Source organism: Pholis gunnellus (assembly GCF_910591455.1).
Source record: "Pholis gunnellus genome assembly, chromosome: 3".
NCBI lineage: Eukaryota > Metazoa > Chordata > Actinopteri > Perciformes > Pholidae > Pholis > Pholis gunnellus.
The window spans coordinates 15,711,889-15,725,618 of record NC_136529.1 but is presented as its reverse complement, the minus strand read 5'-3'; the positions used below and the strand labels follow the sequence as shown (position 1 = coordinate 15,725,618).

General features: G+C 43.0%; 1 protein-coding gene across 1 annotated transcript; it reads right to left on the bottom strand.

Moving 5' to 3' along the window:
* Positions 1 to 883: 883 nt before the first annotated feature.
* Positions 884 to 2,572, bottom strand: LOC306694035 (G-protein coupled receptor 22; the record flags this gene model as incomplete). The annotated part of the gene is made up of 1 exon (XM_079156736.1): positions 884 to 2,572. One exon carries the CDS (start codon positions 2,570 to 2,572, stop codon positions 884 to 886), a length of 1,689 nt encoding a protein of 562 aa, XP_079012862.1.
* Positions 2,573 to 13,730: the final 11,158 nt, after the last annotated feature.

Genomic DNA, 13,730 nt, shown 5'->3' with positions numbered 1-13,730 from the left:
TCATCTTGACTTTTACTCATACAATTTATTAAACAAATAATAAATAAAGTCATGCCTTTTAGCTTTAACTTACACACATTCTTCCAAAATATGGTGCTTACTGCAAATGAAATCGGAAGCAGGTTTTTTTGCAGTTTCCTGGTAGTTTCATATGAGCTTGTAAACATCTGAATGCTTGTATTTACCCGCTATTAATTAGCTATACCATATACAGTATGTGCACTTTCACTCTGATACATTGTTGTAAACAAACAGCAGGACATTCAGCACCACAAGAATATAATAATAACTCAATTAAGGCATGAACAAATGAGGGAAATAAAGAGAAATATAGACTTCCATTAATTATCTCACTGAGAATATATCTGTGCAGGTAGATATTGGTGTGCTTTCACAGATAATGACTAAATATAGATCAGTGTGCATGTTAGGTGTGTGTGTGTGTGTGTGTGTGCGGCATATGTACATGCACATGCAAGTTGAGAGTGCACGCAGGAGCAGTAATGTATGCATTTGCTGTTGTCTTATCCTATACAACTGCACACTATTATTTTCAGTATACATGGCTGTCATATATGCTTGGCCAGTGTTGTCATGGAGACACAGTGGCCACCAGTTAGAAAGTGGACTGATGAGGGCGTGTGTGAGGAGAGCAGAGAGGAGGCTCAAATTACAGCCCAGGACTCGCCTGTCTCCACATCTGCATGGAACCAGTGGAGTCATTGGATTTGACCTTTGTAAACTAACAGTTTTTTCTCACGCCCATGCACAAATATACACATGACCCATCTCTAGCAAATTGGTAAGATACATACAATTCCTCAAATTCACACACACACACACACACACACTCACGCACATGCAAACACACTGAAGAACAGCCTCATTCCCTCACTGCCTCTGTGAGGCATCGATCAGTGGCATCACTGGCCTCCACTCGTGGCTTGCGACTCTTCCTCTGGCCTCCCCCCTCCACCCAGGAGTTATGAATAACTGTCCCCCCACTGGGAGCTGGGTCCACCTGCAGAAGGGACACTACCCTTTTCTTGACACGTGTTTTGAGGGCACGGCGCAGCTTCTGCCTGGTGAAGGCATAAAGCAGAGGATGAAAAATAGTGGTTCCATAAGCCATTGCCAAGAAGCAGAGGCGCAGCCGCACCAGGCTGTCGCTGGGACCCATACACAGGATCAGAACATTGACTGCAGACAGAGGGGCCCAGCAGCCGATGAAGGTGGATATGATGAGCAGGGACATTTTGAGGACGCGACGTTGACGCTCTCGACGGTCCCTGTGCCTGCGCACTGCCCGCCTCAAGGCGATGATGGCAGAAACCGAGGCCTGTACACCCAAGGTGGAGGCAGGCAGTGGTGATGTGGCGTGGGGCTGGGTTGAGGCTGAAGCTGGGGTTGGAGAAGCAGGGGTGGCCGGTGTGGTGGCGATGGGGGTGGTGGCAGCAGTACTGACAGTCGTGACTGTTGCTCCACTATCAGACGTCGCCTGTGGCATGGAGGGGAGTGGTGGGGGCGATGTTGGCGTAGGTGTGAGGGAGGGGATGAGAGGTGGATTGGTGAGGTTCTGGTTCTGGTTGGAGGACACTACCTCTGTGGGCAGGCTCAGGTCTTTCTTCTTCTGCCTCCTGCAGCGTATCCTGCAGGTGGAGTCCTTTGCACGCTTACTCCTCATCATGTGGGAGCCTATTCGAATGTTGAGGGCCTGCAGGATCCTGGAGTAGGTGAACAACATGACGACCACAGCGATGAAGAAGCAGGGCACTTGGAGTAACAAGTGGTAATACATAGCCAGGCCAGTGTAGTACCCCTGCCCTCCTACGCACAGCAGCGTCCTGTTCTGCCATACTGGAGTCAGGTGGTGTGTCGGGGAGGAGGGATGAGTTGAGGGTAAGGAGGAAGGAGAGATGGAGGAAAAAATGGGGGTCAGTCCAGTGGTGAAGTCCGAGTCATTGTTCTGCCCTCTTGGCTCCTCATCCTTACTGTCCTCAACCATCGAAGAGAAGAAATCTCCCTCAAGGAAGGGCAGGAAGAAGACAGCCAGAGACACGGCCCACACTGCTGCCAGGAGCAGTGCTGCTCTCCTGGGTGTCAGTAGACGACTGGCTGGACGCACCGAGATGTCGTAACGGTCCAAACTGATCACCAGCACATTGACTGCTGTGGCCACACTGGTGAACGTGACACAGGCCTCATGAAAGCAGCACAGCGTGGCCAGGCTGCCGACTCCGCTTTCATTAGCTGGTAGCAGGATCACAGCCACAGTCAGTGGCAGACACAGCAGACAGACCAGTATGTCCAGCACATGGAGGTTGACTGTGACCAGGTTGCTGACTGAATCCACCAGGTTGGACTGAGCACAGTAGAGCACAAGTACGGTCAGGTTGCTGCTGAAGCCCAACACCAGCTCCAGCATCAGCACAGTGGTCAAAGACACCTGGAAGCCCAGGGGGTAGGGTGTGCTCCAGCCCTCCTCCACCCCCACCTCACCCCCTCCATCCAGCAGGCCTACCCCCTGACCATCGCTGGTCTCCAGGAGGTCACGATAGCCTTCGGTCTCCATTGACGCCACAGCACTCCCTCACACATAGCAACAGCGGCCGCCACGCCAGACCATGCTCTGTCTTTCTTTTTCTTCTGGCTCAAACGAGACAGTGATGAGGATGATGGCCAGATCTGTGGTTGATTCTGTGAACAAAATAAATAGAAAAGAGTAGAAAGACAGGGAGATGACAGAGCCGTTATCAGTCAGCTTGTCTCATATTTACTCAAAAATAACACTGTACAGCAAGTACAAGTCAAACTTGTCAGATTTGACAAGGGGAGAGGAGCTAGGAGTTGACACAAGGAGGTGAAAGTGATCTTGGCCGGCGATTAGAGTCGTGGTGTGCAGTTCAAGCTGCTGCTGATGACCCATGATTCCTCACTGGGCTCAAGTAGTTAGACAACAACATGCTTCGCATAGACAATGGTAAGAGTTCAGACAGGAATTGGAGCAGGAAGTCTCTCGGGGGGTCATTTGCAAGTACGAGTACATTAAGCAGGGACTCAGCGGAGGATCCCTGAAGAGTCAACACATTTTAACAAACGATAGGGATTTATTTCCTGACTGTGCTTACAGTTCATATGCTATGATAAATTTTGTCACAAAGATGTAACCATGCCTCTCATGAACAGGAGTGGGTGGATGTTGGATTCATTGTTACGCAACATATAGGTCAGGAAGCTTGCAGAATAAGGCAAGTGGAAACATATAGAAACCAACCACAACTGTACTGTAAAGATGGCACTGACACACTACATGTTGTCTATACTGACGTAGATCTACCTCTACCTCTACCGGATTTGTACAATTAATGCCTTTACAAATCCAGTATTTGCCAATTTGAAAAAAAAAAAAAAACATCTGTTAAATCTTAAAACGGTCAGCTTCTGCCTCCAAGAGGAGAGGTGGCAGGGACATTGGTGGGCTGGTAGAGAAACCGTGCAGTGCATGTCAAGATAGCAGGCCTCCAACTGAGGGTGGCAGCAGTTAATAGTTCTCACAGGGAGATGTAATGAAGACGAATGGATCAATGAGCCACAGACAGTGGCATATAAACAATGCTATCACAGAAACACCAGATCCCCTGGCATCCTCTCTCCACACCCCCTCTGTCTCATCTGCTCTCCTACATCCCTCACCTCCCTTCCTACTCTGTTCCCCTTTTAGTGTACTGGCTGAGACAGACTACTTTGTATGTAGAGCATGCTATTCATGACTGACTTAATGCTCTCCTGTGCTTGGGAAGGAATCTTATTAAGTGTTGGTTGATTAGATATAAAACCTCTTGTTGATATGTAGCGATAGAAAACTATTCCCTGAGTCTCTGAACTAAAAGCAACAGGTGTGTCTTTACCGGCAGCGTTGACCTCAGCCTTTGCTGTCAACCTTTCGTCTAACCACAGCGTTTGTTCTCACCCTCTCGTTTGTCCTTTTCCCTTTGTTTTATCTCACTTTTATTCCGTCCCATTTGTCATCTGGAAAGAACCTACAGGCAGAACAGGACTCCGTGAGGAACAGTGGTCTATCTTAATCCACTATAGGTTCCATGGGGTTTGTGGTGTTGGAACATTGATTTAAAGCATCATTGATCCGATCTGCCAATTTAACAAGCCCGAGGCATGGGAGCACACAGACACACACTCTCTGTCTCCTCCTCTCACGGGTACCTGTGGTTTCATTTTGAGTCCTGTGGTTTCATTTTGAGTGCTGCATAAAATAGTTGTGAGCAAATTTGTTTTGTTTCTTTCTTTCTTTCAGCACCAACTGCAGTTAAAGTGTTGGTTTTATAGGTCTCAGTGTCATGCTGTAAGTGACATTAATGAACTGAGGTAGTGTGTTTAAAATGTTGGATGTAACTTCAGTATTTGTAATATTCCCCTTTTCCCAAAAGCAATCAAAACATATGTTGAACTAAAGATTTAAATTAAGCCTGAAATGGAAAAGACATCCGGCATAATCACAGATATATTTTAGGTATCTAGATGTTTGAGGCTATTCACACTGAACCACAAGAATATTTAGTGAGCTGTGATGTTTTAATGCCATCAACATCAATTGTGTTAATCACTTACAACAATCACAGAGGCAACATACATGTCAATACTGCATTGACCAAACTTCTTCCATCTCATGCAAGTGTGTGTTTGACGCACTACAGTAAATTGATGTCAGGAGAATTTACCATTTATGTAAAATTAAATATATGACGTAAATGTAAGCAAAAAATATGAAATGGAACGATATAATACAAAAATCACCTGTGATCTGAATTTTCATATTCACAGAAAATGGAGACATTTGTTCTTTTTTCAGTAAAATGCTATTATGAAGTTACTGATTTGATCTCGTCAAACATCATCTGCTTCTCTTAACAGTCCTGGCAATAATTACAAAGGGATGATTGTGTACCGGTGAAATGAGCGGGCTGAATTGCTTTCAACAAGAGTCGTTTATGTTACTCTATGACTAAGAGTAACAATGAGCCACAATCAGTGCTGTGATAATAGATACTCACTTTGTGATGAACTGGTAAGAGATAAGAGCCACAAGGCCACAAACAATAGAGCAGAAAAAAGAAGTCTGTGTTAACATGCAGTTTGAGGGCAAGACAAAATGTCATAAGCCCTGAATATGAGCAGCTGTGACTCTGACCTGCGGGCAGGAGCAGTCACCATATTATAGTATTTCCAGGGAGAGAGGGAAGAAGAAAATGAAACTGTGTAGACAGGGTGGTGGAGTTTGGGCTGTTTTCCTAATGATCACCAATGTTGGTGTCTTTCAGTTGGAATTGTAAATACTCAGGTTCATTTGAGGCTGCAGATCAGTCTTACACAATGTACGGTCCTGCTGGCTGAAAACCATGATGCAGAGAACTCCTTGCAGTATGCTATCATAAAATTGTGGAATAAGTGCATTGTGTTATTGTGGCGTGCTTGTTGCAACATACCAAAGTGTTTGTGTGCATATGTACGTGTGTATGTGTGCAAGTCGGTGCTCTTTTAGTTGTGGAAGCAAAAATAGCTGCAAACAAGGGGAAACTTCAGCGCCGGGATTTACATACAGCCTATATGATTGACAAGTCAGACAGAAGAGAAAGGAGCAGAAGGAAGCTTAAGGCATGCACTACAAAACATGATCTAAACAAATGACCCACACAATCAGGCATTCCAATTTTAAAAAGTCTAACACGCTTTTTGACAGCTTTGGTAGTTAATCCTGAAGACAAACAAACCTGAAGGTCATTTTTTTTAAGCCGGAGTTCTTTTGAGTTCTGTGATCATCATAGGGGATGGCTTCATTTCAGTCACAGAGGCTTAAATTAGTTTCGTTAAATCCATTTGACCCTCTCCTAAGTCATCAATCAACAGCATCATTTACAATCACGTACTGAAAGCTAAATAAAGTGTCTGGTCGGTTCAGCGTGGAATCTAAAGAGTAACTGTCATCTACAGATTTCATTTTGAAGATGATTTCATCAAATCTGGTGTGTAAATAACTGTAGATTATGTCCTTTGCTCCAAAACAACAACAAAAAGCTGAGTGTCATGCACAGTGACTGCGCAGCCTCCTGAAGCCGTGCTGTCAGGATTATTATAGGTGTCGGAAAGTGCCCCTCTACACAATACCAGAGGGGAAATGCTCAAGCTGATCCTATTGTCAGTGTGAAAAGTTCATTTTTTTGTTTCTATGCTTGTTTTTTTGTTTCTATGCTTGTCTTTGTGTAATTTATTTACATGTGCTCTAAGCTATCCATGTATCTAGTTTCTTTCTCCTGACAAAACGTTTCTTGCCAGAGGCTAAATTACTTCTTTCCAACACAAAGACAAACAGTAGGCATCCTTTTGGCCCAGACGGAGTCTAAAACAACACATTGTACGGCGTTTCATTATCTTGGTCTATTTGTTAGGTATGTCTTTGTGAAATAACATAACACACAACATAACTACATTGAGAGAATATGTAAAAGTCATAGCAGTGTACATGCTAGAGAACATGAGCAAGACTGAAATACAGCTGATCCGCCCTGGACTCACAAGATAACTGCAGCAAATCACTGCAACAGTTTTATCAAAGGAGTGCAATCAACAGTGCCGCAGCAGCTTAGTGGATGCCAAGATTAATTCAAGCCACAACTCTTTGTCTCCTATGTTTAGTCAGACATTGTGTTTATTATCTGTTATTATCAAAGAAAACAGTTATTCAGTTTCTACACTACAATCTTCTTTTATCAATACACCTGCAAACACCGACCACATGGATAGTACATTATAATGTCACTTCTGTAATCCTACCTCAAGGTGTAGCAGCACACTTCACTACTTCACACGAGATTCACCTCAGATGACAACTGCACTTCCAGGCCAGTGCACCTGTCTGATAAAAACAACACGTTTGCCGGGATGTCTAAAATGAGGCAGAAAAGGTTTATTAAATCTGTCCCTTTGTGTCATGGCTTCCGTCTGCTGTGCTGCTGTGCGCCGAGGTCTCAACCAGCTGCTGTTGAAAGTGCTGATCCTGCACCAGGCCTGAGGGCACTCTCCCATTTTCACCCCAGTCCTCTAGATGTGACAATGGTAGTCGGTACACGCGAGACTTCACTTTGCTAATTATTCAAATGTGAGCACTGCCTGTTCCCTCAATAAAACTTGATGTGCTCAGTTTGCATATTTCTGAGGGTGATAACAACTTTCCACAGAAGACAATCTCTGTCTGTTATAAACCATTTGTGTGGTGATTTAAAGTGTTAAAGTAGGTGTAGTGTAGGGTTGTTGTTTTCTGTCTCTTTGACCATCCTAATATTGCTGTAAGTTAGACAATATAGCTGCGAGCAGGGCTACTTAAGAATGACAGATAAGCAGCTCAGACTTCCGTAAGCTGATGTTTCGGCCATCTAATGTTATCTGAAAAGTCTGGTTTAGTGGAGCACACTGGATTGCTCTAAGTAAGTCTATCCGTCCTCGAGGCAGGAATTCTTAATTTTAATCAGTAAACCTGCTGCTGTGGTTTAAATTCAGCTGTTGGAAATGATTCAGCTCTTCTGTGAGGCTCTGCATTCACCTCAGGGACGGGGTTGTCAGTGCTGTTTACATTCAGACAACAATAAATAAAGTAGACGTGTGTACGTTTTTTTCTTTTCTCCAAAAATGAGATTGGAAAAGGAAAATTATGGTTTATTTAGGTAACTATCTGTTGAGAAATTGTTATCTTTTTCTTCTTTGATGGATACAAAATGGTGAAACTAGAAAGAAGCCTATGCTCTTTGATTCTATCGGACGGAAGCCAAAAGTTGACATTTAGTGAAGAAAGGGAAACTAGAGGAGAGAGACAGGAAAGGTGAGTGAAGGAGAAAAAGAGGGAAATGAAAGAAACCAACAGGAGGATGACGCATGCAGTACGCTGACTCATGGCTCTCTTAGGTATTCCTAATGTCCGCAGTGAGACAATCGATCAAAGACTTAATTTTCCCACTCGATTCATCCAGCAGTGCTAACAGCAAGCAGCCACCAGCTGGGCAGCAGCATACCTGGCAAGCTCCCAACAAAGCAGCCTGGACAGGCCAACAACAAAACCTGCTCAGTGAGAGCAACAACCTATCTCATAGGTTTCTGATTAGGACAGCTTCAGGAACTTCCTATGAAATACATTTGAATGTGCAGCAAACAGAATACTGTATGTTTATTACAGTTGTAAGTACAACTCCAGTGCTGTTAAAACCAACACTGCTACTTCAATGTCAGGCCAAGCAACACTGTAACTCTGTTAAATAAAAAAATGGGTTATCATATCGCCTGCTAAGACACACAAGCACGCCATGTAGTCCACAATGTATGGCTAACTGCCATCTGCCCACACAGCCACCCACCGCCAGCCCACGTCTCTGCACGCGCTCCCTGCAGATACAGCGGAAGATGGATTGCCATCTGAGGTGAATGACATCTTGTGTGCTCAAGAAACTGCTGAATCCCATCCGCACTTATGCCTGAGACAAGTTAGGGAAAAGGGGACGGGGGTAACGGGAGGTAAGATGAGAATGGGAGGTAGGTGCAGTGAGGGAGTGATGGATGGGAGGGTGGCTTAGGGGTGTGCAGATGGATACTGAGTCGTGTGCTCGCTTGAGGGTAATGTTTGTTCCCTGCGCACTACCTCTATCCATCTCTCTTTTGAATAGTCCCAGTTGCGCTGCCTCGCCTCCCCTCACCATCCATCTTACAACCAGCACATGCCTCTTTGCTTTTACACTGTGCAATACCTTTGTGAAATCCCACTCATATGTCCAGGCACTTTGTATCTCACAATTCTGACAGGCTGCTACCAGAACATCAATAAGGAAGCGATAGCAGACAGGTTAATTATCAAAGCCAGGAATCTATAGGAACAGCACTGAACAAAAAGACCTTGGTCGCAAGACAACTCAGACATCACTACCACCTGACAGCATGCTTGATAGATTTCATTTGGCTCCACACGTTCATTAAATACACTCTTTGGTATCCTATATCCAGCTATACAGGATACCAAGCCTGTAAAAAATAACCCATCAATAAGCACTAATCAAGGCTACCATGCAATCACAGTTCTTTGGCGAAATTAAGTAAAATTGAGTCGGAGCAAGATGAGACTGTTACGTAAATCAACGCTTTGGAAGGCTGTTCACTGGCCCAACAAAGAGAATAGCAATGATTCAAATAATTGAAATAATAATAGAAGAGGATAAATTGGAGAGATATAAAAGCCTTCATTATATTTCTATTATATCCATAATTACTCGTACATTCCTTATGTGTTCTGAAGTGATCAGACGTGATTAGCTACAGTATGTCTGCCTTCATCTCTCCATTTCAACAGCCCTTGTCATCGGGAGTTAATGGATTGTCAGAATGCAGTCAAGTAGCCTATATGCTGCACCCGCCTATGTATATTTGTGTTGTGAATGGGTAATCAAGCCACAGTGCGAGTTCTGTGGTAACTTTAATGCTGCACTGGTGACAAGACATTAAACCAACTGCAGATCAGCGAAATAGTGAGACCCCATTGGCGGATGTGCGAGCCGTTACTTCAGCAACTCGGACAGTGGCATGGATTTATCAATACACTGCCCAGAGTGAGCTGCTTCTGATATGCTCTGCGCCGCCTCTGGTGGCTGCACAAGCACTGTCTTTTGTGGCTGCAGCTACGCCCGATGGAGCCTACTAACTTGCACAAACCTCAGTACGATAAAGGATCAATAAGTCAGGCTGACTACACTAACCTATTCAACTAAACAACCCCTCTGCTTTGCTCTCTCAGGGAACGGAGAGGGCAGGTGTCAGGTATGGCAGGTTAACAGGGGGATGCATTTTGCTCATTTGCTAACAAGGGGGATGGCATCCCCCCCTCATATCACCTATTAGGCCTACTCATCCATGTGCTCAAAAAGAAACAAAACAGGGAGCCTTTTATTAAATGATTGCTCCATAGGATAACTAGTGGTCAAACCCTCCAAAGGAGACATTTAACAAGACACTGCAGTAAACAAACAAATCTGGAAATTTGCATTATTCACCTTCAGCTTGGATTTAATCAAACTTTGCTTCAGAAGCAGATTTGTGCCTTTAGGGAGAGGAATCTTTGGACCAATATATTATGTTTTACAACTATCTGAAATACACTCATGCTCAGTGTCCATGGATGATCGAGCTTTAGAGAAGTGGAGAGCAGTTGAAAAGGCCAAAAAACGAGAAAAATGGATTTGAAGGCAATAGAATAACAGCAAAGCAGTAAGTGGAACTGATAGGTACAAGAGAAAAAAGACTGAAGTTGTCTGAGACAGGTTAAAGTGATTAAGCTATTTCACTCAATACGGCAATTAAAGCTCAATTAATGCAATTTTCCCCCTGACAGACAGACAGACAGAGGTCTAACCTGAGGAACCAAGTCCAACACACACACAACCAAAAAAAGTCAGGGATTTATTTTCCATTCCCATATGAAGAGGTTTGGAAACCAGGAGGGCCAAAGAGCATGAGACGCATACGAAATACTTTTCAATTAAACCTCATTTACTCTCACACCTAATGTCGGTCAGCTTCCAACTATACCATGAAAGGTATACATGGCATACATTATATGTAAAACATACGCCAGGTGTGTCTGCAACGACTACCTCTGTAATGTTTGATTGAATGAACTCAACCCACAATTGGCTAATCCTCCCCGTCTAGACAAGTGTATCAGACATGTTTTTCACTTGCATGTCTTACACAACAGACACACTCTCATTTTAATCAATGCAAATGTCTGCACCATTTCTGTACAGGCGCACGTCTCAGCTCCGTCTCACAGGCGTAACTGTGACTTGAAGCATTTATTTAGGCTTCAAGTCAACTGAGCAAACAGTTTTCTCCAACTGTGTCTCTGACTGCAGAGCAGCAACTGAAGCGGGGATGCACTCAGCTGTGTTATCACTAGTGGCCCCTACCGGCCAGGGGAACGGTATATAGCAAGTGAAACGTCAGTGGGCAGCATAAAACATTCAATAAAAGTTGTTTTGAGAACGTTCTGATTCACCGCAAATTATTATGCAGTTTGCTGCAGCAGTATGAGAGATTTGCCATGGACAGCCGAGATACTCGCACACTCGAGCACTCGTTCATTCACTCACTCGCTCACACATGATGTCATGACCCTCCTGGAGGAGACACAATATAATATGCAAGAAAGCAGCTGTGTTCCTGTTTGATATCTATGAGTGGCCACACTGAGTCTATAAAGTCTCTGTGAATGGGTTCCATGTTTGCCTCTGTCTCCCTCCTGATAGTCCATTTTCACTCTGGTTACTCCACTCTGCTCTAATGATTTATCGGTCCGTCTCTTCTCTCTATTTGCTCATCATGCATCTCACTTTTCCACCATTCTCCTCCTGCTTTTCTCCTCCTTAGGGAATTAAGTGCAGTGTGCTTTTAATTTCACATGGTTAATACGAGTACGCTGACAGGAAGGATGAGCAGCCTCAGCCATCTCGATTATCAACACACCTTTGTGCACGGCAGCCACTGATGTTTATGATGTTTTTACTTGTTTATGTTGTTATACTATAGTTCAGAGACTGGGTTTGACAACTTGTTTCGACGACGATGAAGAAAGGAAGTGGCCGATCCAGTCAAAATGTAGTTCTAAATATAAAAATACAAATATACAGTTGTCCTTTAATACTATACAAGCCTGTTACAGCAGTAAATGTGATTGTTTGTGGTTACTGCAGTGACTTTTTGCACATGCTCATTCAAAAGTTGAATTGTTGAATTGTCAGTAAAAAGTAAACTCTTGGGACTATTTGTGTTGCAACATAACTGTTCCTTATAAATGTGTGCGAATCAGCGATGTAGCTGTGCCGTCATTATTATAAACTTAACACAATCATTGTCACATGTAAAACAATATTTGAGCCATTCAATTATATCCAAAACATCTTCCTTTCAGGCTTTTATGACAAATGAGCAGCTGTTACATAAATCGTGTGTGCTTTTCCCACACTGTTGTCCTATAATAACCTCAGCAAGACTCTGACCACCTCCTCTTCAGCGCTGTTATATATGAAAGGTAAATAAGACTCCTCAGATCAGAGGTAAAGTACCCCTTTGCTCATCGCGCTGAAATAAAATATGACAGTTTTCCTCAACTATGCTGCGGCATCTAGCTGGAGAGTGACACGTGTGGTGGAATATTTCCCCACCAGCAGCATCAAAGCTTCTCTATAAATACACGCACAGACACAAACACACAATGACCCACATGCAAAGCAAACACACAGGCTGCCTTCATGAGAGTGAATGGAAATGGGAATACATTAAAACAATTATCCCTTTGGGATTCGGCATAGAAAAGAGAAGGAACCACACTAACGCACAGCCAGAAAACATCACAGAGAAGGTGGGCTTTAACTCTGTCTTATTAATCTTCTGCATGTTTGTACTCAGTCTCATCAAAAAAAGTTCAATTGGAGGTGAACAGTCCTAATCTTGGCTACTTAATATCAAGATGAGCTTGTTACTGTATTTTCAGAGTAGCTAATTAACTGGCAGTTAAAAGGACTGATTGCTTGAGAAGATTGAGAAGAGAATAAAACGGTCCTCTTTGTCAAATGTGGTCACCTTATGGTTACTTTGCAACCCAAAAGTTTTTCATTTTACCAACTAGGCCACATCCTGCTGATTAATGTAGGCCTATTATTTATTTTAGAAAGTTTCCATAATGTGCCACTTGTTCACAAATTACATAACCACACATACAAAACACAAACACTGCGTCAGTATTTTAGGCCAAGCTTAAAATGAAATGAATTATGTTGCCACATATTGTGGTATGTTGTTGAGTGTTAGAAGTTACAATAAATGAGAGAATTCAAAAAGCATGTGAATGTGGGAAGGCAATAATGTGAGAAAATGGAATAAATAAGTGTTGCTTGGGATCATGGTATTATGTGGGAGCACAAAAGTAATATGAGCAAACAAAATACATTTATATTAATGTATTTTTATTTTAAATTCCTCACATAGCAAAAACCTCTTGACAAGAAGCAAAACATATGCAGCACTTGATCCAGAGAATTAGATTTTTGTATCGGAGCACTGTCTAATGCGGCAGTTTGACATTTAACCAACTGAAACTGTAACCTCAACTGAAGAGTATGTTGCTTTAGTGTTCAGCAGGGAGAAACCCATCACCACTTCACCAACTCACATGTTCCCATTTCGCATCTCATCAACAAGAGAGCAGTGCGGGAAACACTGCTCCATATTCAAACACATGGCGAGACAGAGCTAGATTACAAAAAAGGCTGATACAGTATTTATAGATTTTAAAATCATTTCTACGATTATACTAGAAGAAACAATGGCCTCAAAGAGCTCTTCATGAACACTGTGCTACACTATAACATTTACAATTTCAAATCTACATGAAAGCATAAGTCAAGCGGAGGAAATTTAAATTTCGATTTATTTTTTGGTTCATTTTCTTTCTTTTTTTTTTTTTTACTGTTTTTGCGTTTTTTGATGAAGGAAAATAACGGCAGAGACACCCTGATGAACAATCCTTTGAAAGCATTGTGTTGTCGGGTTATGCCAGTTCAAGACCAACTAATCATGTTCAATAATCTAATCTTATTATTAAAGCATTAAATGTCAAAGCATGGGTT